Source organism: Chiloscyllium plagiosum, unplaced genomic scaffold (genome assembly GCF_037043375.1).
Source record: "Chiloscyllium plagiosum isolate Xiang-an unplaced genomic scaffold, Cpla_swu_hap1 HiC_scaffold_2, whole genome shotgun sequence".
Lineage (NCBI taxonomy): Eukaryota > Metazoa > Chordata > Chondrichthyes > Orectolobiformes > Hemiscylliidae > Chiloscyllium > Chiloscyllium plagiosum.
Window position 1 is genome coordinate 106,836,483 of NW_028270140.1, and position 25,094 is coordinate 106,861,576.

Sequence of the window (25,094 nt, forward strand, 5' to 3'; positions counted from 1 at the left end):
TCAGGGTGTACAATCTTAAATTGAAATGAACACAATCTCTCTTGTGCAGAATAAATACATTGATCCAAAAGTCTCATGATTTATTTAGATGATGTTTTCAGCTTGCAAGTTCAAGGATCATTCACAGTTCAATTAGTTCAGAGGAAATAAAACTAGTTATCCCTCAAAGTAGTGCACGAAGAAAACCATTTAAGTAGCATACATGGTGCTGCAAAAGCATTTGTGATATATGCTATAAGAAGCGTAATTAGTGTGTGGGGTTCAGCAGTTTTTTAGTTCCTTAGGGCTTTGGCTCCCATGTATTACTGGCACTCTCTGTAAAGCAGATTTTGTTTGGTTGAGAACCTTTCACATTTGGATGATGTCAAAACGTTATTTATAAGGAACTTGCTGAAAACACTTTTCAGTCTGTGTTTCTCATAGTAACGTTAACTGTCCGCTTTCATTTTTGTTCTTGACCTTTATTTTTTAAAAAAAAACTAAAGTTCTCTTGTCATGAGATTTGCTGTAGTGGTCTGTTACACTCATCTGTCTTTCACTGTTCATGCGCATCAACTAGTGATCATCTATAATAATGGTAAGTGATCAGCCTGTTGTTTTATCAGTCGCTATCTCACAATCATTCTGTTTCACTTTCTTTCATCCCTTGCATTATCTTTGTAATATTTCATTGTAAATTTTCAATTAGTGTAATTGGTTTGACATTTTGCAATTGGCTGCTCAATTTCCTGCACCTACATTCTTGGGTGGTATTCCTTTAGCTTTTGTTTATTTTTGTAGCTGTTCTATATTTAGGTGTCTTCCTTGGTCGCTGCCTTTTATTAGAGATGATATAATTACAGTATTAGCTCCTTTACTAGAATCTCCATATTTTGGTGCCTTAAATGATCACTTTACTAGTACAATTTGATCTTGCCATTTGCTAGTGCAATTCTTTTTAAATCAATTGCTAGGAATTAACATTTTTTTTAAAAAAGTTTTTATCTGTCTCTACAGCAATCAAAACACTGATCAAATCGTAGCCTTGTCTTGCTTATTGAATGGAACAATCCATATGCAAAAACTAGGATGTTGTGGTCCATGTCAGAATGGACTTTGTGAATTCTCCTGCTGGGGTTATATGGTTTCCTGAGTAATACGCTTCCTATCATAGATTATTTTACCTGAAAACCACACTCTCCACAGATCTCAATAATAGTTTATGACTGTAACACTTGAGTCATATTGAATGTGTCTGTGTGTAATTTTGGAATTGGCTTTTAAAATTTGCTTTTCAAAATCGGTCTGTTCACAGTTGTCGTATCTGGGGCAGATGGGGCTTGAACACAGGCCTTCTGGCCCAAAGGTAGGGATGCTACCATTGTGCCACAAGACCCTCCAGTTTTAGGTTTTTTTACTATGTTAATTAGGCAATGTTTGAGATTGTTGATTTAATTGCTTGGTGATCGTATATGCTTTATTAATTGAGGCCACCCTATCTTGGTAAAAATCCTATGAAGTTGGTAAAGTAAGATGGACAAGCTGTCATAGAAAGGATGATCTTACAAATGATTAACATGTAAAATTAATTTGGAGACAATAGGAAGTGCAATCAGTAAAATGATCATCAGTCCTTTTAAAGAGTACTCTGGACCTGAATATACATTAAATAATTTGAGATTGATAATGCATTGAGCTAGTGCATGTTCAGGATGCCTTTGATCATACAAGGGGAGTAGTGGACAATTGAAGTTAAGCTCTGGGTTTTTGTGATTCAGGAAACAAAGCAAAACTTCAACCAACATAAAAAGGCATTTGTGACAATCGACCAGTTTCTCAATCTGGCTTTCTGAAGTAAATGGACTGTAATATCAATACCAGAGAGTGGTGGCTGTGTGGAATGTTCTGCCCCAGAGGGCATTGGAGGCCCAGTCTCTGGATTCATTTAAGAAATAGTTGGATAGAGCTCTCAAAGATAGTGGAATCAAGGGTTATGGAGATAAGGCAGGAAGAGGATACTGATTAGGAATGATCAGCCACGATCATATTGAATGGCGGTGCAGGCTCGAAGGGCAGAATGGCCTACTCCTGCACCTATTGTCTATTTTAAAGTATTTCTTTTGTGCATTTTTTTAAAATTATGTAAAACTTTATGAAAATGTCGCTACCTGGAATGGATCTTGTAGTTAACAAAAACTAGTAAATTTTAAAGTTGGTTCTCAAATTCATTCTATAATGGAATTGACTCTCGTCTTAAGATTGAAGTGAGCACCAAAATCTTAACCTTTTGCTTAGATTCCACCTTCAGGTTTACTTGAGACACTTTGATTTCTATTAACTTTGTTAGCCTGTTTCAACATCTTTTTAACGTCATTGAGGTCTTGATTCTGTTGTATACAGTTTTAGTTGAAATAGTAATTTCTTTAGTAAGATTAGATGGTGCTGGATTTCTGTCTTTTTTTTTCTTTGTATACTTTCAATTTTAACAATTCTAATGAACTTTGTCTAACATCACTGGAGACAGAAGCATATCATATTGCAAAGGCCAGTGGCAGGCTGGAAGATGAAGACATTTTTAAACATCAACAAAAGGTTATTAAAATGTAATAAAAGAGCAAAGATAAAGTATAACAAGATAGCTAGAGAAGAATACAAAAATGGATAGCAAAGGCTTCTGTAAGAGTATACAAAGGAAGAGTAGCTAAAATGAATATTAGTCCTTTTGGACGATGACCCTGGGGAGTTAATAGAGGGGAACATTTAAATGGGGGAGATACTAAATCAATATTTTACTTCTGTTTTCAGTGGGGACACTAGTATCATCCCAGTAGTGATGTATAATGCAGAGGTTAGAAAAGGAAGAACCTAACAATTATCATCACAAAGGGGAAAAGTACTGAGCAAGCTATTGGGATTGAAGGTAGACATGTCCCATGGTCAGATGGCCTACATATTAGGGTCTGAAAGGAAGTAGAAGCAGAAAGAATGGGTTACTGGTCATAATATTCCAAATTTTCCCTGGATGCTGGAAAGATTCCAATGGATTGTAAAAATGCTAAAATAAAAATCTTATTCAAAAAGGGAGTGAGGCAGACAATAGGAAATGATTCAGTTAATTTAACATCTGTCATTAGGAAATTGTTAGAATCCATTGTTAAGGAAGTAAGAACAGGATATTTAGCAAGTCAAGAACGCCATTCATCAGAGTAAGCATGGTTTTATGAAGGGTAAGTTGTATTGACTAGAATTCTTCGAAGATGTAACTAGCAAAATGCATGATGGGAATCCTGTGGATGTAATACGCCTGGACTTCCAGAAGGCCTTTTGATAAGGTGCAACATGAATAATTAATACACAAGTAGATCACATGTGATTTGGGATAATTTATTGGCTTGAATAGAGGATCGGCTAACCAATAGAAAGCATAGGGTTTGGATAAATGGGTCTTTTACTGGTTGGCAAGATGTAACTTGTGGAGTGCTACAAGGTTTGCTTGTTGGGTACCAATGATTGACAGCTTGGGTGCCTGCATTGGAGACTGAGCATTCAATACATCTTTATTGTAATAGTAATTTAAGATCTGGGCATTTTCTTTTTCTTTAGGCCTTGACATTTTTCTTTCCTTTTAGGCTGTTTGTTTTTATTTCTGCTATTGTGTTTTTTTTAAATAAATCCTTGGTTTTTGTAACCAAGAAGGTGCTGGAGAATGATGACTGTGGAATATAGGAAAAGTAGTGTTACTTCTGCAATTCTAATTACTTATACAAAGTAAATGAACTCACACCAGTGTGTAATTGTTTTAGGAGAAAGTGAGGTCTGCAGATGCTGGAGATCAGAGATGGAAATGTGTTGCTGGAAAAGCGCAGCAGGTCAGGCAGCATCTAGGGAACAGGAGAATCGACGTTTCGGGCATTAGCCCTTCTTCAGGAATTGAAGGGCTAATTGTTTTAGCCAAGAGCTGAGTCAACAAGAATGGAAACTGTGGAGGAAATACATAATTGTTTTTTTATTAGCTAAAATTGTATGCAAGAATGAAACGTGACTGCAAAACAATGGTAGATATTGCAGGTGAATAGATAAGATGCTGTGAGGGGAGGAAGTTAAGCTAGATACGCCTGTACAAACAGTAGGTATAAACATCTGTTTCCCACTTTTACAGAAACACAGGAACAAACCCCAATTAAAAGGGTCATAAGGATCAGTATGGCAGGGGAAGGTACAGATGGAGGGAGTAGATAATGGTGAAGAAAGAATATGCCTAACAATGACTCACAGCGGGATGAGGTCAAACGGCCTTGAGGCCAGATCTAAGCATTTTGTCACAGACAAGGCCGGATAAGGCAAGAGATAAACAGGAGTAATGGGTGCCGGTCTTAGGGAAGTGGAAGATGTAAACAGGGGAGGAGCATTGAAAAACAAAAAACAAATTATATAAATATCGTGTAATAATTGAATTTGGTGTGTGTGTGTCCCTTGCCTTGTAGACACTAGACATCACACCCTCTTGCAAGAGTAAAATAAAGGACACTCCGAGACAAAATCTGAATCAGTACTGCAATTATTGAAGTGTGTAAGCTTTGTTTCTCACAATGACTTTGTACACACTTCACTATACTCCGTATTCTAAACCTTGAGTACACGTGACAAAATCTAATACTATATTGATGATTTAGATGCCAAGATAGAAAGTACTATAGCCAAATTTGCAGATGATACTAAAATAGATCTGGAAGGTAAGTTGCAATGAAGAAATAAAACATTACAAGTGGATACAGATACGTGATGTGTGTTTAGCAGGTGGAGTTTCAATGTGATTTAAGTGCGAGCTTTATCCACTTTGGACAGAGGAATAAAAAGACAACTTATTCTCTAAATGGAGAGAAATTTCAGTGTAAAGGGATCTTGTGTCCTTGTGCATGAAGTATAGAAACCTAGTATGCGGGTACAGCAGTTAATAAGGAAGGCAAATTGAATTTTGGCATTTTATTGCTAAAGGAATAGAGTAGAAAAGCAAGGAATTGTTGCAACAGAACAATACAAGATATTAAAGTGGTTTGACAAAGTAGATGTAGAGCAGATGTTAACACCATGATGAGATCAGCCATGATCACATTGAATGGTAGAACAGGCTCAAGGGGCAAAATTGCCTTCACTGGCTCTTGTTTTTCATAAGAATATGAGAACTCTCAGTTATGAGAGTAGATTTGAAGAAGTTGGGACTGTTCTCTTTTGGAGAGAAGGCTGAGGAAAATTGTTTAGAGGTTTTAAAATCATGATCAGGTTGCATAGAATAGATGGGGGAAAAATGCTGTTGCTTGTAAAAGACACAAATGCGATGGCATAGAACGTTACAGCGCAGTACAGGCCCTTCAGCCCTTGATGTTGCGTGACTTGTGAAATTAATCTGATGCCCATCTAACCTACACTATTCCATTGTTATCCATTTGTATGTCCAATGCCCATTTAAATGCACTTAAAATCGGCGAGTTTACTATTGTTACAGGCAGGCCGTTGCCTCCTAATGAGTAAAGAAACTACCCCTGATATCTGTCCTAAATCTATCACCCCTCAATTTAAAGCTATGTCCCCTCACCATCCGATGAAAAAGGCTCTCACTGTCCACCCTCTCTAACCCTCTGATTCTCATATACATCTCGATTAAGTCACCTCAATCTTCTTCTCTCCAGCAAAAACAGCCTTAGTTCCCTCAGCCTTTCCTCATAAGATCTTCCTTCCATACCAGGCAACAACCTAGTAAGTCTCAAAGAACTCAGTAAGGATAGTGAGGCATGACCTACCCTTCACAAAACCATGTTGACTATCCCTCAGCAAATTATTCCTTTCCAGATGATTATAAATCCTATCTATTTGAACCTTTTCTAATACTTTACCCATAACTGAAGTAAGGCTCACTAGCCTATAATTTCCAGGGTTGTCCTGACTCCCCTTCTTAAACAAGGGAACAACATTTGCTATCCTCCAATATTTTGGCACTACTCCTATTGACAACGGTGACATAAAGATCGAAGCTAAAGACTCCCTGGCATCCCAGAGAATCTGAGGATAAATCCCATCCGGCCCAGGGGACTTATCTATTTTCAGATCATCCAAAATTGCTAAAACCTCCTTTGTCAACCTCAGTCCCATCTAATCTTGTAGCCTGTATCTCCTTTTTCTCAATAACATTGCCCTTTTTCTAATGTGAATACTGATGAAAAGTACTTATTAAGTGTTTCCCTTATGTCCTCAGATTCCACACAAACTTTACACTACTATCTTTGATTTGCCCTAATCTTACTCTTGTCATTCTTTTATTCCTGATATATCTATAGAAGGCCTTAGGGCTTTCCTTGATTCTATCTGCCAACAACTTCTCATGTCCACTCCTGGCTCTTCTTAGCCCTCACTTTAGATCTTGGCTAACTTATAACACTCAGCCCCCTAACTGAGCCTTTACGTCTCGTCCTCGCGTGAGCCGCCTTTTTCCTTTTGACAAGAGCATCAACAACTTTAGTAAAAAATGGCTCCCTCTCTCATCAACTACCTCCCTGCCTGATATGTATATACTTATCAAGGACCCACAATAGCTGTTCCTTGAATAAGCTCCACATTTGAAGTGTGTCCATCCCCTGCAATTTCTTTCCCCATCCTATACATCCTAAATCTTGTGTAATTGCATCATAATTGCCTTTCTCCATTATAACTCCTGCCCTGCGGTATATACCTATCCCTGTCCATTGCTATTGTAAACGTAACTGAATTATGGTCACTATCGTCAAAGTGCTCACCTCCCTCCAAATCTAACACTTGGCCAGGTTCATTCCCCACTACCAAATCCAGTGTAGCATCGCCCCTTGCTGGCCTGTCTACATACTGTGTCAGAAAACCCTCCTGCGCACATTGAACAAAAACTGACCCATCTAAACTACTTGAACAGTAGTCTTCCCTGTCAATATTTGGAAAGTTAAAGTCCCCCAGAACAACTACTCTGACACTCTTGTTTCTATAGAGAATCATTTTTGCTATCCTTTCCTCTACATCCCTGGAATAATTCGGAGGCCTATAGAAAACTCCCAACAAGGCGACCTCTCCTTTCCTGTTTCTAACCTCCAGCCCAATCTACCTTAGTGGATGAGTCTTCAAACGTCTCAGCTGCTGTAATGCTGCCTTTGATTAACAATGCCACCCCCCGCCCCTGTTTATTACCATCTTCTCTGTTCTTGCTGAAGCATCTAAATCCCGGAAACTGCAAAAACCATTCCTGTCCCTCCTCTAGCCATGTTTCTGAAATGGCCATAGCCTCAAAATTCCATGCTGCAAGCTTACTTACCTTATTCCAGTCACTCTGGATTTTAGTGATTTGCAAAAGAAGCAAGGGAAATGATGGGGTATTAAAAAAAAACAACTTAATCTTCAACTTGGGATAGAAAATGCACTGGCTGGAAGTGTGGTGGAAGCAGGTTCATTTGAGAGGGAATTAGTTGATTGTTTGGATAAGACTAATGTGAAGAGTACTTTGTGGGGTGATAAAACAGGAAATTCCAGCTGGCTAATGCTTATTTTGAAGTGCCAATACAAGCATGATGGGCCTTCAGCACCATTAGACTTTGTAATTTCCAAATGTAAAATAGACACCACTAATGGATAGCTTCCACAGTTACATCAACAATTAAACCATTTAAAATATTAACATCATGGCTGAACAGTTCACATCCATTATCTTTGATGCATACCTAAATATATAGAAATTTACTTTGACCTAGCACTAATGACTGAGCTGATCTCGTATCACTTAAGAGTTGTAATTTGTCTGTCTAATTTAAAGACAAATGTTGAGACTTCACCTTTGAACCACAATTTCTATAGTTCTTTGCTCGTGCCTTCTCCAATAAAAGCAATTTAAAGCTATTGGTTTGTCACAAGCTCCCCCTGCTGGTACAGCTTCTTCTGCAATCACCATCTATTCCCACATGCTGCAGTTATGGCTTTTAATTTTCAACATTTGGCTTTTTGTCTTTTTTTTTTATTTTGACAATTAACCTCTTGATCCCCTTGAATTATATTTGACCTTCGAATTGTCTTTTAAGTGGGAAGTGTCTTTCCCCCCCCCCCCCCTTACCTTTCTCCGTATTCACTACTAGATACCTTCTCTCAAGCCTCTGTTGGTTTGCAAACAATGTTCTGCTACTACTTGCACACTTGTGACAATTCAGAAATCAGCCATTATTTCAGCTGCTTTTCTCTTGAGACTTTATTTTCTGCTATGTAGGATCTTCCTTTTGTAAAAGGAAACTTATAAAATTATTCATTCCACCCATCATATCACAACTCTTACAAATTTCACAGAATTTTGATTTGTTTCTTTTTGATTTCTCAGCTTTGTCTGCAAGCTTCTGAAACTAAGTCATATGTGTTTAAAACTGTCGTTTGCTATCGTAATCTGATTTTAGATCCAAAAAGGGCACCTATTTTTAATGCTTTCTCCTTGCATTGCATTGAAACCAAACTTCCTTGCAACTTTTGCAACTTTGTAGCAACTTGCATTACTGACAAAATTCCTTACAAAATCAAAATCAGAATTAAATTGAGTTTAATTTCCCTGCTGTTCTGTGGTTGGAATAATATTCTTTGTCAATCTGATTTCTACGCATTTCCTTTCCAGAATTCAGGATTTTACTTTTTGAAACCTATTTTCATGTTTTCTTTACGTTTGGAGTTCTATCAAGATTTTGCATTTCTTTAGATTTCTATTTGTTTCATTTTGCAACTGAATCCTAGTTAATTCAATCTATTTATGATCTAAATTACTCCTTTCAGTTGTTTGTGTTGAACAGTTGTTCAATAATGTTTACTTCCCAGCTGTTTCCAATTCTCTGTCACCAATTTGTTAACTATTCATAATCATTGATTTCCTGATCATAAAACATTTGCATATAGCTCCTCCACTTTGAGGGACACATTAGCAAATCTTAACATGCCTATTTCTTTTGCTGATGACCTTGAAATAACTGCTGATTAAAGAACTGGTTGAGCAACGGGAGACAGTAGTAGTAGTTAAAGGGAGTCTCTCGAAATGGAGAAAGGTGACCAGTGGTGTTCCACAGGGGTCAGTATTGGGGCCACTGTTGTTTGTGATATACATAAATGATCTGGAAGAGGGCACTGTTGGTATGATCAAGTTTGCAGACCACACAAAGATTGGTGGAGTGGCAGAAAGCATAAGGGACTGTCAGAGAATACAGGAGGATATAGATAGACTGGAGAGTTGGATGGAAAAATGGCAGATGGATTTCAATCCAGACAAATGTGAGGTAATGCATTTAAGCAAGACTAATTCTAGAGTGAATTATACAATGAACGGAAAAGCCTTGGGAAAAGTTGATGGGCAAAGAGATCTGGGAGTGTAGGTCCATTATACCTTGAAGGTTGCTGCACAGGTGGATAGAGTGGTCAAGAAGGCAACGTAGGATGCTTGCCTTCTTCGGACAGGGTATTGAGTATAAGAGCTGGCAAGTCATGTTAAAATTGTACAAGACATTGGTTTGGCCGCATTTAGAATACTGTGTACAGTTCTGAGCGCCACATTAACAAAAGGATGTGGACGCTTTGGAGAGGGTGCAGAGAAGGTTTACGAGGATGTTGCCTGGTATGGAAGGTGCTAGCTATGAAGAGAGGTTGAGTAGATTAGGTTTATTTTCACTAGAAAAAAGGAGATTGAGGGGGGACCTGGTTGAGGTTTACAAAATCATGAAGGGTATAGACAGGGTGGATAGAGACAAGCTTTTTACCAGGGTGAGGATTCAATAACTAGGTCATGCTTTCAAGGTGAGAGGTGGAAAGTTTAAGGGGGATACACGCGGCAAGTACTTCCCACAGAGAGTGGTGGGCATCTGGAATGCATTGCCAGCAGAGGTGGTGGAGACAGGGACAGTAGATTCATTTAAGGTGCGTCTGGACAGATGCATGAGTAGGTGGGGAGTAGGGGGATACAGATGCTTAGGAAATGACAGACCGGCTTAGAGGGCCGAAAGGTCTGTTCCTGGGCTGTAAACTTTCTTTGTTCTTTGTACCAGGAAATACCCATCTGATTCATTAATGTTCTTCGGGAAAGGAAATCTTTCACCTTTTTTATCTGGTCTAGCCTAAAGTGGCTCACAGCAATATGATTGACTCTTACTTTCCCTCTGCTGAGATTTTGTAGTGATTTGATATGACAAGGTGGCTTGCAAGGCCATTTCAAAGAAATGAAACTGGAGGGACCACCTGGCTTTGCCCTAGACACAAAATTGGCCATGGCAAAAACAGCCCTGCAAAGTCCCCCTAACTAACATCTGAGGGCTAGTGGAAGACTTATCACGCAGACTAGTGAGAAACAGCCTGATGTAGTCATACTCACAGAATCATACGTTACAATGTCCCAGATACCACCATCACCTTCCATGAGTACATCCTGCCCAACAGCAGGATAGACTGAGTAGATGTGCCTGGATCATCCATTTGACATTGGCTGCAGATCGTGCAAATGCTTCAGCCTTTATTCTGCACTAATGTGCTAGGTTCCCCCATTATTGAGGATCAGGATATTTGTGGAGCAGCATTCTCCAATGGAGTGTTGAATTGTCATCAACTAGACCTGACAGGACTACCAAGCTTAGATGTGATCCATTGGTTGTAGAATTGTTAGCCCTGTCTTTCTTTCTGCTTATGCTTTTTGGCCTGCAAGTCGTCCTGTTTGCGAGCTTCACCAAGTTGATACCTCCTTTTGAATGTACTTGGTGATGCTCTTGGCATGGCCTCCAGTTCTCTTGACTGAGGGTTGATCCTCTGTCTTGATTCCATTGATAGATGCATTTCTAGCAGAAATATGTAAGGAGGTCAAATGAGTCATTTCCCTCTTGTTAGCTCTCTTATTCCCTGTTGCAGACTCTGGTCCAATATTTGTCTCTTAGAACTTGATGAGCTCAGTCAGTAGTGTTGCTGCTGAGCCACTCTGAGAGGCATTGAAGCCCCTGCCCAGAATACATTCTGCTTCCTCGCCATTCTGCGTGCTTCCTCAGTGCTGGTCAACATGGGGAGTACAGAATCATTGCTGACTCAAAACCTCGGACCACACAAGTTTCAAATTCAGCAAACACTTTATTTTGTTTAAGCCAGCGAGAGATCAGTAGTCTATGATCCAGAGTATCAAACAAGATATCTCTGGATGGATTAATGACAGATCTGATTTCTAGCAAAAAGGCAGTATACTTTGTCGCCCATATGTACAAAACTATTTTGCATGTTTCACTTCTCACACAATGTAATGTTTCTACCTCTAGTGAAGTTCTCATAATTCAAAAGTTGATAATCAGTACATAAAGTCTTGTTCACATAAGTCAAAACAAAATTGATTTAAATGTTTCTACATCTGGTGGTGTGCACCCCGTACTGGCCTCCTACCTGCCCTCGACCTCTTCATAGCAAACTGCCGCCGCGATATTAACCGCTACCTGAACTCCCCCACCCCTCCCACCCACTCCAACCTCTCACCCTCGGAACGCGCAGCCCTCCACTCCCTCCGTTCCAACCCCAACCTCACCATCAAACCAGCTGACAAGGGAGGCGCAGTAGTAGTTTGGCGCACTGACCTTTACACCGCTGAGGCCAGACGCCAGCTCGCAGATACCTCCTCCTACCGTCCCCTTGACCATGACCCCACCCCCCACCACCAAACCATCATCTCCCAGACCATCCATAACCTCATCACCTCAGGGGACCTCCCATCCACCGCCTCCAACCTCATAGTCCCACAACCCCGCACCGCCCGTTTCTACCTCCTGCCCAAAATCCACAAACCTGACTGCCCCGGATGACCCATCGTCTCAGCCTGCTCCTGCCCAACCGAACTCATCTCGGCATACCTCGACACGGTCCTGTCCCCATTAGTCCAAGAACTCCCCACCTACGTTCGTGACACCACCCACGCCCTCCACCTCCTCCAGGATTTCCGCTTCCCCGGTCCCCAACGCCTCATCTTCACCATGGACATCCAGTCCCTGTACACCTCCATCCCCCATCACGAAGGACTCCAAGCACTCCGCTTCTTCCTTTCCCGCCGTACCACCCAGTACCCTTCCACCGACACCCTCCTTCGACTGACCGAACTGGTCCTCACCCTGAACAACTTTTTCCAATCCTCCCACTTTCTCCAAACAAAAGGAGTAGCCATGGGCACCCGCATGGGCCCCAGCTATGCCTGCCTCTTCGTAGGGTATGTGGAACAATCCATCTTCCGCAACTACACTGGCCCCACCCCCCATCTTTTCCTTCGCTACATTGATGACTGTATCGGCGCTACCTCGTGCTCCCACGAGGAGGTTGAACAGTTCATCCACTACACTAACACCTTCCACCCCGACCTCAAATTCACCTGGACAGTCTCGGACTCCTCCCTCCCCTTCCTAGACCTTTCTGTTTCTATCTCAGGCGACCGAATCAACACGGACATCTACTACAAACCAACCGACTCCCACAGCTACCTGGACTACACCTCCTCCCATCCTGCCCCCTGTAAAAACGCCATCCCATTCTCCCAATTCCTTCGTCTCCGCCGCATCTGCTCCCAGGAGGACCAGTTCAAAATACGTACAACACAGATGGCCTCCTTCTTCAAGGACCGCAATTTCCCCCCCGACGTGGTCGACGGTGCCCTCCACCGCATCTCCTCCACTTCCCGCTCCTCCGCCCTTGAGCCCCGCCCCTCCAACCGCCACCAGGACAGAACCCCACTGGTCCTCACCTACCACCCCACCAATCTCCATGTACAGCGCATCATCCGCCGTCACTTCCGCCACCTCCAAACAAACCCCAGCACCAAGGATATATTTCCCTCCCCTCCCCTATCAGCTTTCCGTAGAGACCACTCCCTCCGCGACTCCCTTGTCAGATCCACACCCCCCACCGACCCAACCTCCACTCCCGGCACCTTCCCTTGCAACCGCAGGAGGTGCAACACTTGCGCCCACACCTCCCCCCTCACTTCTCTCCAAGGCCCCAAAGGAAACTTCCATATCCGCCACAGATTCACCTGCACCTCCACCCACATCATCTACTGCATCCGCTGCAGCCGGTGTGGCCTCCTCTATATTGGGGAAACAGGCCGCCTACTTGCGGAGCGATTCAGAGAGCACCTCTGGGCCACCCGGACGAACCAACCCAACCAACCTGTAGCACAGCATTTCAACTCCCCCTCCCACTCCACCGAGGATATGCAGGTCATTGGACTCATCCACCGCCAAACCACAACAACCCGACGGTCGGAGGAGGAGCGTCTTATCTTCCGACTGGGAACCCTCCAACCGCAGGGGATGAACTTGGACTTCACCAGTTTCTTCATCCCCCCCCTCCCCCCACCTTGTCTCAGCCGGATCCCTCCAGCCCGGCACCGCCTTCCTGACCTGCAGTCTTCTTCTTGACCTCTCCGCCTCCATCCTACTCCGACCTATCACCCTCACCTTGACCTCTTTCCACCTATCACATTTCCAACGCCCCTCCTCCAAGTCCCTCCTCCCTCCCTTTTATCTTCTCCTGCTGAACACTCTCTGCTCATTCCTGAAGAAGGGCCTGTGCCCGAAACGTCGAATCTCCTGTTCCCTGGATGCTGCCTGACCTGCTGTGCTGTTCCAGCAATAAAGTTTCAACTTTCTACATCTGGTACCATTCTCATGCGTAAAAGTAGATACGGCAAGCCGGTTAATAATGTTTCTACAGTTCAGCCTTCAACGCTATTATCCCCTCGAGACTGATTACTAAATTTAGTAATCTCAGACTAAGCCCCACTCTCTGAAACTGGATCCTCCGTTTTCTGACCCATAGGCCACAATTACTGAAGATTGTGGACAGTATTTCATCCTCATGAACACAACACTGGAACCCCCCAGGGGTGCATACTCCGCCTGCTACTGTACTCACTGTATATCAATGACTGCGTCGCCAAATACCGAGTAATGCCATTTACAAGTACGCTGATAACACCACCATAGTCGGTTGAATCTCAGATGGCAGTGAAGCAGATGACTGAAGGGAGGTGGAAGACCTGGAACAATGGTGCACTAAACAACCTAGCTGTCAATGCTGGCAAAACCAAGGAATTCATGATTGACTTTTGGTGGGATGTTACTCATGCCCCCCCTACACATTAACAGCACATGTTAAGCTGCTGGGAGTGGTCATCCACAACAAGCTTTCTTGGACTCTTCATGTGGACACACTGGTTACAGAGGCCCAACAATGTCTCCTCTTCCTCAGGCACCTGAGAAAATTTGGCATGACAGCGAATACCCTTGCCAACTTTTATAGGTGCACCACCGAGAGCATTCTGTCTGGATGTATCGCTACTGGGTACGGCAACTGTACAATTCAAGATCGGAGACGGTTACAGAGAGTGGTGAACTCAGCCTGGACAATCACACAGGCCAACCTCCCATCTCTAAAATCCATCTAGAGGGCCTGCCATCAAGGAAAGGCCGCCAGCATTCTCAACGATTCATCCCACCCCACCCTGGCAATGCTTTTCTCCAACCTCCTTCACTGGGGAGAAGGTACAGAAGCCTGAACACATGTACCAGCCGGTTTCAAAACAGTTTCTACCCTACTGTTGTTAAAATACTGAATGGACACTCAAACTCTTAGCATTCGCCTGTACCTATGACTTTGTTTTTGCCACTGTTTACCTATTATTTACTTATCTATGCTATTTAACTGTGATCTGCCTGTATTGCTCACGACAAAGCTTTTCACTGTGCCTCAGTATATGTGACAATAAATTCAATTCAATTTGATTCGATTCATCTACGTAGTACGGGAAGAAGCGTATACTAAAACATCTCCAATGTTACGCAGAAACTCCTGCATTCTTACAAATCATGTTCTCACATTCACTGACTGCAGCTGCCATTTTGAATTTATAAGACCAATTATTATTGCAAATCAGTGACTTACTTTTGATTCCCCAATACTTTATCATCACCTGAGGGTAGGGTGGAAATTAGCAAAAGATTTTCTTTCTAATTTGATCTGATGCCATGAGGCTTCACAGTTCAGTCTGTTAAGAATTCAGAGTAACTCCCTCCCAACTCTTTACCACTGTGTTGTCACCTTTGCTGCATCTGTTCTGCTCTTGGGGCAAGATGTACTTTGTGTAGTGTTGTCTGGGATATAGTCATATTTGCAAAACCTACTTTACAGCCAATTTTGTGCAGTTACTTGACTAGCATATGTTGGCAAGGAGGCCATTGCACCTGAGGACTAGTGCCAAAATTGGGAGAGCTGTTTGCTGAGAAATCCCAAACTCTATGCCTGGAATATGGTTGGGGCTTATTTCACCTCTCTCCTGGGTTTATCAGTTGTTTAGGCTTTCATGAATCCTTAAATGTCCAGTCACATCAATTATCACTGATTCCAAAGATAATTGGTCACATTTTTTTTTGAACCTAAGTAGTATGACTCTAACCATCATCAGGTCATTTCCCATTTTGCACTGCTAGTGGTTATGCTAAGACATCTTGTGAGAAAACTGGCCATGATAATAGAACACGAGTAGTTAAGTATAAACAAATGAATAGCTTGACCAGGTTTCAAGTTTCACTTTCCGATTATTCAAAGAAATCCGTTATCAGAATTGAATCAAGAAGAATTGTATTCATGCAAGTCCCCCTAACTTTTTTAATCCACATAGGAGCATAATCATTCTGCTTTCTACAATCTCCTGATCTGGAATTATTGACTAAATTGACAAAGTATGTTAGTTAAACTTTGCTGAAGCTATATTCCTTAACAAAAGTCTTTACCTCCCAGTGACTGCTTGAGGTAGATTAGATTACATTACAGTGTGGAAACAGGCCCTTCGGCCCAACAAGTCCACACCGACCCGCCGAAGCGAAACCCACCCATACCTCTACATTTACCCCTTCACCTAACACTACGGGCAATTTAGCATGGCCAATTCACCTGACCCTGCACATCTTTGGACTGTGGGAGGAAACCGGAGCACCCGGAGGAAACCCACGCAGACACTGGGAGAATGTGCAAACTCCACACAGTCAGTCGCCTGAGGCGGGAATTGAACCCGGGTCTCAGGCGCTGTGAGGCAGCAGTGCTAACCACTGTGCCACCGTGCCGCCCACAAACAGTTATGTGTAGTTATGTGTAAATTGAATGTCTTGTCACTTTTGAACTAAATCCCCATTCTTTGGGCCATTGTACAATGCAGGTTGTGGCTCATTTTGTATTAGTTACTTTTTCCACATGAAGGTAATGTGACTTGTTTGACTTAGGAGTACCTGATACAATTTTGGATTGTATTTGCATTTTGTTTATGGAGTGAAGGATATGTTATCTACATTAGGTTAGGGAAGTAGTGTGCATCTTTTGAAACCTTTTTTCTAATTGTACAATTTGCTAGAAAATGAGGACTTTTTTTTAAAAAGATAATGGTCAAAAAGATTACATTTAGTTTTGTCAGTATATTGCTAGTGTTAGAATTATCACTAATATTTTTAACTGCTCTATCAGGTTGCAATGAGAGCCCTGGGATTTGACGTAAAGAAGGCTGACGTATTGAAGATACTGAGAGATTATGATCGGAATGGCACAGGCAAAATTTCTTTTGAGGACTTCAATGAAGTTGGTAATTTTGCTCTTAAGTTTTTGCATGTTTTCAATCCTGATCTGAAAAGTTCAGATTAAACTCCTAGATAGATAAAATCATGGAATTTTCACAATGTCATAGAGATGTACAACATGGTCCATGCTGACCAGATATCCCAAAGAAATCTAGATCCATTGCCAGCATTTGGTCCATATCCCTCTAAATCCTCCTTAATCATATACTCATGCAGATGTCTTTTAAATGTTGTAATTGTACCAGCTGCCTCTACTTCCTCTGGCAGTTTATTCCATACATGCACCCTCTCTGCATGAAAATGTTTCCCTTTGGGTCCTTTTTAAATCTTTCCCCTCTCACCTTCAACTTATACTCTCTGGACTTCCCCTATCCTAGGGAAAAAGACCTTGACTATTCACCCTATCCATAGCCCTCATGATTTTATAGGCCTGTACAAGGTCACCCCTCTGACACTGTGGAGAAAATAGCTGCAGCTTATTCAGCCTGTCCCTGTAGCTGTTTTTTTTTTAAACTTTTTCTTATCTCAGAGTTGGACTACTCCAGTTTAGTATGGAAGGGCAGGTGAAGAATGAATGTTTCTTTGGAAAAGCAAATTGATTTAAACCGAGTATTTTGAGCAAAAGTTATTTTAATAGTATCTTGGAATGATAGTATGTACATTCTTCTCTACTATTCCTCTCAGATGGAATCTGATTTTCCATCTTGCTTTTTGGATCGGATCTTTCAATGTTACTCCACATTTACAGGAAAGAAACAGGCCATTTGGTGTATGAAAGTGTTTTTTTTTGTTCCACATGAGTCACATCTCACTGAAAATTGACATTCAATTGTGTATTAATGTTGCAAATGTCTAATAATGTTGGACTGTAATTCATGTACGACAAGTTCTTGGTCTTTGAAAGGCATCAAATGGCTTGAGGAAAGAAAACCAGTCTCTCTGGGAAATGGGAGGGAGGATGAGGTACCCTCCTTGTGAAAGCTTTCTTTTTCAGTATGTAGTTAGAATCTGGAGGCAGGAATAAAAATTGAGACATTCAATAGGGTATTGGGTGATTGTTCCAATTGGAACAAATGTGCAGCGTTACAGAAGAGAAAGCAGAAGATCCAGAAAAACAGATTATTGGCACCAAGTTAAAATGCTGAGAGCCAGTTCAGATAATTGACCAAACAATTTCTCTCTGCACCTAAACCTAACTTTTACAGAATCATTTACTGCAATATTCCTTTCTATATACATCTCATTTTGTTCTTAAATTATGGTTATCCCTATTTTCTATAAATTTGAGGATGTGATTTTTTTTTTGTTTGCTATTATGTTATAAAGATCAAAATATTTTCAAGGAGGTCATGCAATTGTTGTCATCTACCATGTCTGAAGTGATTTCTTAAGTTTTATTGCTGAAGCTTGTTTCCTAAAACGCAATTGTCTAGGTTTGATCACCTTTTCTAATATATTACGTGTGACTATTGGGAAGCACCTGGGGCACAGGGCATTAATACTTGTAGTATGCTTCAATACAAACCTGCCGAAAGAATTATTATGCAAGTATACCAGTTAGGGTGATATGAGTTATACAGGTCAGGTATTGTGCAAGGCTTAACTAGTCTTTCATTCTAATATAGCATTCTTTATTAGCTGAGGTATATAATATAAGAATAGGAAAATGATGCTCAAGTAAAATACTAATTTGCAGCTGTGTTTAGTTGTGATCACTGCTGTATGTGTGCTTGCTTTAGTGAGGGTAAAGAACAGATTTATCACATCTAGTCTAGAGGATTTAGGATTTGAAGACAGATTGGACAAGCTCCTGTTATCCTATTCGGAACCAAGGCAGAGACGAGAATTAAAGTTATAATATTGAGGGGCTGAGAATACATAGGAAGGCTTATTCTTTTTAGCTGAAGAGTCTATGTAGGCTGAGAGGTAGGAATCTTACAATTCCCAGTGAAATGCGGAGTTCCAGTTCTGCCCAAAAGAATGGTCAGGGTAGAAATCCTTAACTCAAAAGCATGTGGATATGCACTTGGCAGTGTCATAACCTAAGACTATGGACAAAATTCTAGAGTGATTATGTAGAATGGCTCCTCATCAGCTAGCACAGATCAGATGAGCCAAAGGACTTTCTGCTTTGCTGGCCATTTCTATAATTCTATCCACTATTTTTAATAAAGCAACCTTTGTTTTAATCGGCACCTTATGATCCTCACTCCCATCAAACAAAAGGCAAAAAAAGTATTTATCTGAAATAACAGGCCTGCAGCAATGTGGTGGATTCTGAACTGCCCCTCAGAAATGGCCCATAAAGCCATTGGTTCAAGGTGAATTACAGATGAACAACAAATGTCCAGCAATGCCTACATCCAATCAAATAATTGAGCAAAGGACAGTGTATAACCATAAGGGGTAGTGAGAACCACGATTACACTGGATTGGGGGATGATTGATTCCTTTCTATCTTGGGAATCTATATCCAAAAAATGGGTGTGGAGGGTAATTAAGGAGATCCCTAGTGGTAGAGTTGACCACATAAAACCCCTCATACTGGACCCAAAACAGAAATAACTACTAACCTTTAAGAGAAGGTGGAAGGTAGACCCTAGGTGAAAGCGCCAATGTGATGTACATTGTGTTCATAGACCTTTGTTTTGCTCCATAACATGTGGCTTGATATTAGGAAGCAGAGGTTAATAGCCGAAGGATGCTTGTTGGACTGGAGGCCTTGTGACTAATGTGTTCCTCAGGACTTGGTGCTGGGTCTATTTGTTATCTATATCTATGATTTGAATTAGAACATACAAATCATGATTTGTAAGTTTGCAGATGACGTTAAAATAAGTGGTATAGTGGACAGTGAGGAAGGTTGTCAGAAATTGCATCAGGATCTTGATCAGCTGGGGAAGTGGGCTGAAAAATGGCAGTTTAATACAGATAAGTGTGAGGTGTTGCACTTTGGAAAGTCAAATCAAGGTAGGTGTTTCATGGTAAATAGGGCAAGGAGTGTAGTGGAACAGAGGGATTTTGGAGTTCCAGTTCTCTGAAAGTGGAGCCAGAGGTAGTCAGGGTAGTGAAGAAGGCTTTTGGTACATTCGCCTTCATCGGTCAGGGCACTGAGTATAAAAGTTGGGAAGTTATGTTGCATTGTCCAGGAGATGGTGAGGCCACATGTGTTCAGTTTTGGTCACGTTGCTATAGGAAGGATGTTATTAAACTGGGAAGAGTGTAGAAGAAATTTATACCAGGACTGATTTATAGGGAGAGGTTGGACATGCTAGGAAACTGAGGGGGAAATCTTAAAGAAGTGTATAAGATCATGAGAGGCAAGGGTAGATTGAATGCATTCTTTTTTTTTTTCCAGCGTTGGGAAATCCAGGATTAGAGGGCATCAGTTTAAGGTAAGAGGGAAAGAAAAAATGGGTACCTGTTGGACAACTTTTCTTTAAGAGGGTGGTACACATGTGGAATGAACTGCCAGCAAACAACATTTAAAAGGCATTTGGACAAATACATGGATAGGAAAGTTTTTAGAAGGATATGGGCCAAGTGCAGGGAAACTGAGTTAGCGTGGATGGACATTTTGGTCAGCATGGACCAGTTTGGGCCGAAGGACCTGTCTCTGTGCTGTTGGACTCTCTGACTCTTGTATTATCATGACCTCCAATGTCCAAGTAGTCAGTTGAGGCGCGAGTGAAAAGGGTCTCTGCTGCAAGTTTTATTTAAGTCATTTATGCTGGAAATGAAGTAATAAAAGTGATGAGCAATATGTTAGTGTGTGTTTCCACATTGATTATGTGGACCTCTTGATCAACTGGCACACTCCCAGTCCCATAGGCGCCAGTTAATAAAAAGCTTGCTCTACTTTGACATCAATTAAAATAGATTACATTGGGTTCTACTGTTTTTAATTAGAGGTCTCTCAGTAATAACTTTATCATGATGATCTGTGAAATTTATTTTCAACCTGCAAGCCCGCATTTAACATATTAAATTGCACAATTTTTAATGCATTTTATTAAATATACTATTTTGCAATTGTTTTGTTGCCTGATTAGTGACTGACTGGATTTTGGATAGAGATCCACAAGAAGAGATTCTGAAAGCATTCAAACTGTTCGATGATGATGACTCTGGTAAAATTAATCTTCGAAATTTACGCCGTGTTGCAAGGGAGCTTGGTGAAAACATGACTGATGAAGAGCTGCGTGCAATGATTGATGAATTTGATAAAGATGGAGATGGAGAAAGTAAGTGAATTAACATTAGCATGCAGTCACCTCCTATCTATTTTACCTATACCGAGAATTTTAATCTAAAAGGCAGGAGTAAATAATTTTACCCTTTTTACCTCGCTGAGATAACTCTCATCACTCTTAAGTGTTTTTTTTTTAAATTTCTATGTTCAACTACAACAGGAAGTATCTTTCTTTCTTGCACTTTGTCATGACCTCTCAGGGTCTTCTGTTTCAATCAAGGTACCCCTCACTCTTCTGAATTCCAACAAATACAGACCTAGTGTCTGAGAAATGTCCCATTTCCACTAAACCTCTTACGCAGACCTTGTGAAATTGACATGTTTGTTTATTTCACAATATCATGGGAAGAGGTCAAGACCGCCCAGCACTGATTAATCATAACCTCTCCACTCCGCTACAGGTGTACAGTATACAGTTTATAAAGGGTTACAAATGGCTGATTGTGTATTACAGAACAATACAGACTAACTACAATAGATAGGCTAACAATACTAGGAGTACTGCAGATGCTAGAGATTGTAGTCAAGGTGAGTAGTGCTGGAAAAACACAGCAGGTCAGCAGCATCTGAGGAGCAGGAAAATTGACATTTCGGGCAAAAGCCCTTCATCAGGAATGAGGCTGGGAGTCTCTGGGATGGAGAGAAATGGGAGGTGGGGGGTTTGGGGCTGGGGAGAAGGTAGCTTAAGATGCAGTAGGTAGATGGGGAGGGTGGAGAGGATAGGTGGGAAGGAAGATTGACAGGTGGGACAGGTCATGAAGACGGTGCTGAGTGGGAAGGTTGGAACTCTGGTAACGTGGGGGGGGGAGAGGGGAAATGAGGAAACTGGTGAAGTCCACGTTGATACCATGGGGTTGAAGGGTTCCGAGGCGGAAGATGAGGCGTTCTTCCTCCAGGTGACCTTACCACCCGACACCTGGACGAGGAATGCCTCATCTTCTGCCTCAGCACCCCTCAACCCCATGGCATCAATATGGATTTCACCAGTTTCCTCATTTCCCCTGGTGTTGTGCGATTTTTAACTTTGCGGAAGTACAGCAGCATTGTCAGTGAGAAAATCCAATTAGCGAGTCATTTAACTAACATGTTTCCTCCGGTCAGGAAAATTGCTGTTCACAGTCAATTCCTGTGAATAGCTGTCAGCAATTTAGCTAACATGTCTCCTCGCGTCAGGGAACATTGCTTCCACACTCAAAATGGATTCCCTTGATTTCTATTGAGTTTCGTTTTGTTTAAGAACCATAAGAACTAGGAGCAGGAATAGGCTATCTGGCAATTTTGAGCTTTCTCGGCCATTCAATAAGATCATGGCTGATCTTTTTGTGGCCTCGGCTCCACTTATGCCTTCTCACCATAATCCTTAATTCCTTAACTGTTCAAGAAATTATCTGTCATAGTTTTAAAAACATTTAATTTGGAAGCCTCTACTTGACAGGAAATTCCATAGATTCATAACCCTCTGGGTGAAAAAGTTCCTTCTCAGTTCAGTCCTAAATCTGCGCCCCCTAATTCTGAGGCTATGCCCTCTTGTCCTACTTTCACCTGCCAGTGGAAACCTCTTCTTGATTTCTATCTTCTTTGTTCCCTTCATAATTTTGTATTTCTATAAGATTTCCCCCCTCATTCTTCTAAATTCCAGGTGAGTACATTTCCAGTCTACTCAGTCTTTCCTCATAAGCCAACCCCCTCAACTCCAGAATTAATGTAGTGAACCACCTCTGCATCCCTTCTAGTGCCAGTACATCCTTTCTCAAGTAAGGAGACCAAAACTGCACGTAGTACTCCAGATATGGCCTCACCAGCACCCGATACAGCTCAACATAACCTCTGCTTTCATACTCAATCCCTTTTGCAATGAAGGCCAACATTCCATTTACCTGTTGCACCTGCAGACCAACCTTCTGTGATTCATGCACAAGGGCACCCAGGTCCCTCTGCACAGCAGCGTGCTGCAATTTCTTACCACTTAAGTAATTGTCCTTTTTGCTGTTATCCCCCTATTGAAATGGGTGACTTCACATTTATTAACATTGCACTCCATCTGCCTGACCTTTGCCCACTTGCATAGACTCTGTGCTTTTTTGTAAAGTTTCACAGTGCTCTGCATACTTTACCACTCATATTCATGTCATCCGCAAACTTTGACATACTACATGTGGTCCCCAAGTCCAAATCCTCGATGTAAATTGTGCATCATTGCGGTGCCAACAGTGATCCTTGAGGCACATCACTAGTCACTGTCAACTAGAAGAGCACTCATTTATTCCCATTTTTTTGCTTCCTGTTGGTTAACCAATCCTCTATCCAATCTAATACACTGCCTGTAATGCCAATCATCTATCTTATGCAGCAGCCTTTTGTGCAGCACCTTGTCAAATGCCTTTTTGGAAATCTAGATACACCATATCTACTGGGTCCCCATTGTCCACAGTCTAGTAATGTCTTCATAGAATTCCAAAAGATTACTTAAGCATGATCTGCCCTTTATGAACTGGTGCTGCATCTGCCCAGTGGGACAATGTCTATCTAGACGGTTTGCTATTTTTTTCCTTGATAATAGACCCAAGCATTTTCCCTATTACAGAAGTTAAGCTAACTGGTCTATAATTCCCTATCTTTTATCTACCTTCCTTTGGAAAACAGCAAATATGATGTCACTGTTTAAAATCTGCTGGGACTGCCCCAATGTCTAGTGAAGTTAGTCTCAGTGACACTAGGTCAGATGCTGCTTGTTGCCAAGGTTAGTCATATTCTAACCACTTTGGCCAAAACAGATAAGAGTTGAACTCCAATGTTATAATGAAATTAGCTCAGAAGCTGAATAGCCCCTGTAGAACACATTGCGTGTCAATGAACAGACATGATTGTAGAACATAGAACATACAAAAATACAGCACAGAACAGGCCCTTTGGCCCACGATGTTGTGCTGAGGTTTAGTCCTAATGTGAAATATAGTAGCTTAACCTACGCACCCCTCAACTCACTGCTATCCATGTGCATGTCCAGCAGTCTCTTAAATGTCCCCAATGACTCTGCTTCCATCACCACAGCTGGCAACGCATTCCATGCACACTCAATTCTGTGTAAAGAACCTACCTCTGACGTCTCCTTTTTACCTTCCTCCTAATATCTTCAAACTATGACTGCTCGTACCAGTCAAACCTGCCCTGGGGAAACGTCACTGGCTATTGACTCTATCTATCCCACGCATTATCTTGTATACCTTGATCAGGTCTCCTCTCTTCCTCCTTCTCTCCAGAGTCAAAAGTCCGGGCTTATTCAACCTTTCTTCATAAGGCAAGCCCTCCAGTCCAGGCAGCATCCTGATAAACCTTCTTTGCACCCTTTCCAAAGCCTCGGTATCTTTCCTATAGTAGGGTGACCAGAACTGGACACAGTATTCCAAGTGTGGTCTCACCAGGGACTTGTAGAGCTGCAGCAAAACCTCCTGGCTCTTAAACTCGATCCCCCTGTTAATGAAAGCCAAAACATCATCTGCTTTCTTAACAACTCTATCCATTTGGGTGACTACTTTGAGGGATTCTATGTACTTACACACCAAGATCCCTCTGTTCCTCCACACTGCCAAGAATCCTGTCTTTAATCCTATATTCAGCATTAGAGTTCGACCTTCCAAAATGCATCACTTCGCATTTATCCAGGTTGAACTCCAGCTGCCATTTCTCATCCCAGCTCTGCATCCTGTCTATGTCGCATTGTCAAATTTTTCACCCACCCCTCCACCTCCTCATCCAAGTCATTTATAAAAACTACAAAGAGCAGAAGCCCAAGAACGGTGCCCTGCTGGACCCTGCTCAACACTGACTTCCAGGCAGAATACTTTCCATCTACAATAATTCTGTCAGCCAGCCGATTCTGAATCTGGTTAGCCAAATCTCCCTGTATTCCATACTTCCTGACTTTATGAATGAGCCTACCATGGGGAACCTTATCAAATGCCTTGCTGAAGTCCGTATACACCACATCCACTATTTGACCTTCTTCGACCTGTCTTGTCACCTCCTCAAAGAACTCAATAAGATTGAGTTGCCCCTCACAAAGCCATGCTGACTGCCTTTAATCACACTATGCTTTGCCAAATAGTTATAAATCCTATCCCTCAGAATTCTTTCCAAAACTTTGCTGACCACAGACATAAGACTGCCTGATCTGTAATTGCCAGGGATTTCCCTAATACCCT

At 41.7% G+C, this 25,094-nt stretch overlaps 1 protein-coding gene across 2 annotated transcripts in view; it reads left to right on the forward strand.

Moving 5' to 3' along the window:
- cetn3 (centrin 3) overlaps nucleotides 1-25,094 on the forward strand; it is a 48,935-nt gene that overhangs the window by 16,089 nt on the left and 7,752 nt on the right. For both annotated transcript variants that reach the window (XM_043709022.2, XM_087999381.1), the window contains exons 3-4: nucleotides 16,531-16,645; nucleotides 20,693-20,884. In XM_043709022.2, coding sequence (XP_043564957.1) covers nucleotides 16,531-16,645; nucleotides 20,693-20,884 — 307 coding nt within the window. The remainder of the gene's footprint in view (nucleotides 1-16,530; nucleotides 16,646-20,692; nucleotides 20,885-25,094) is intronic.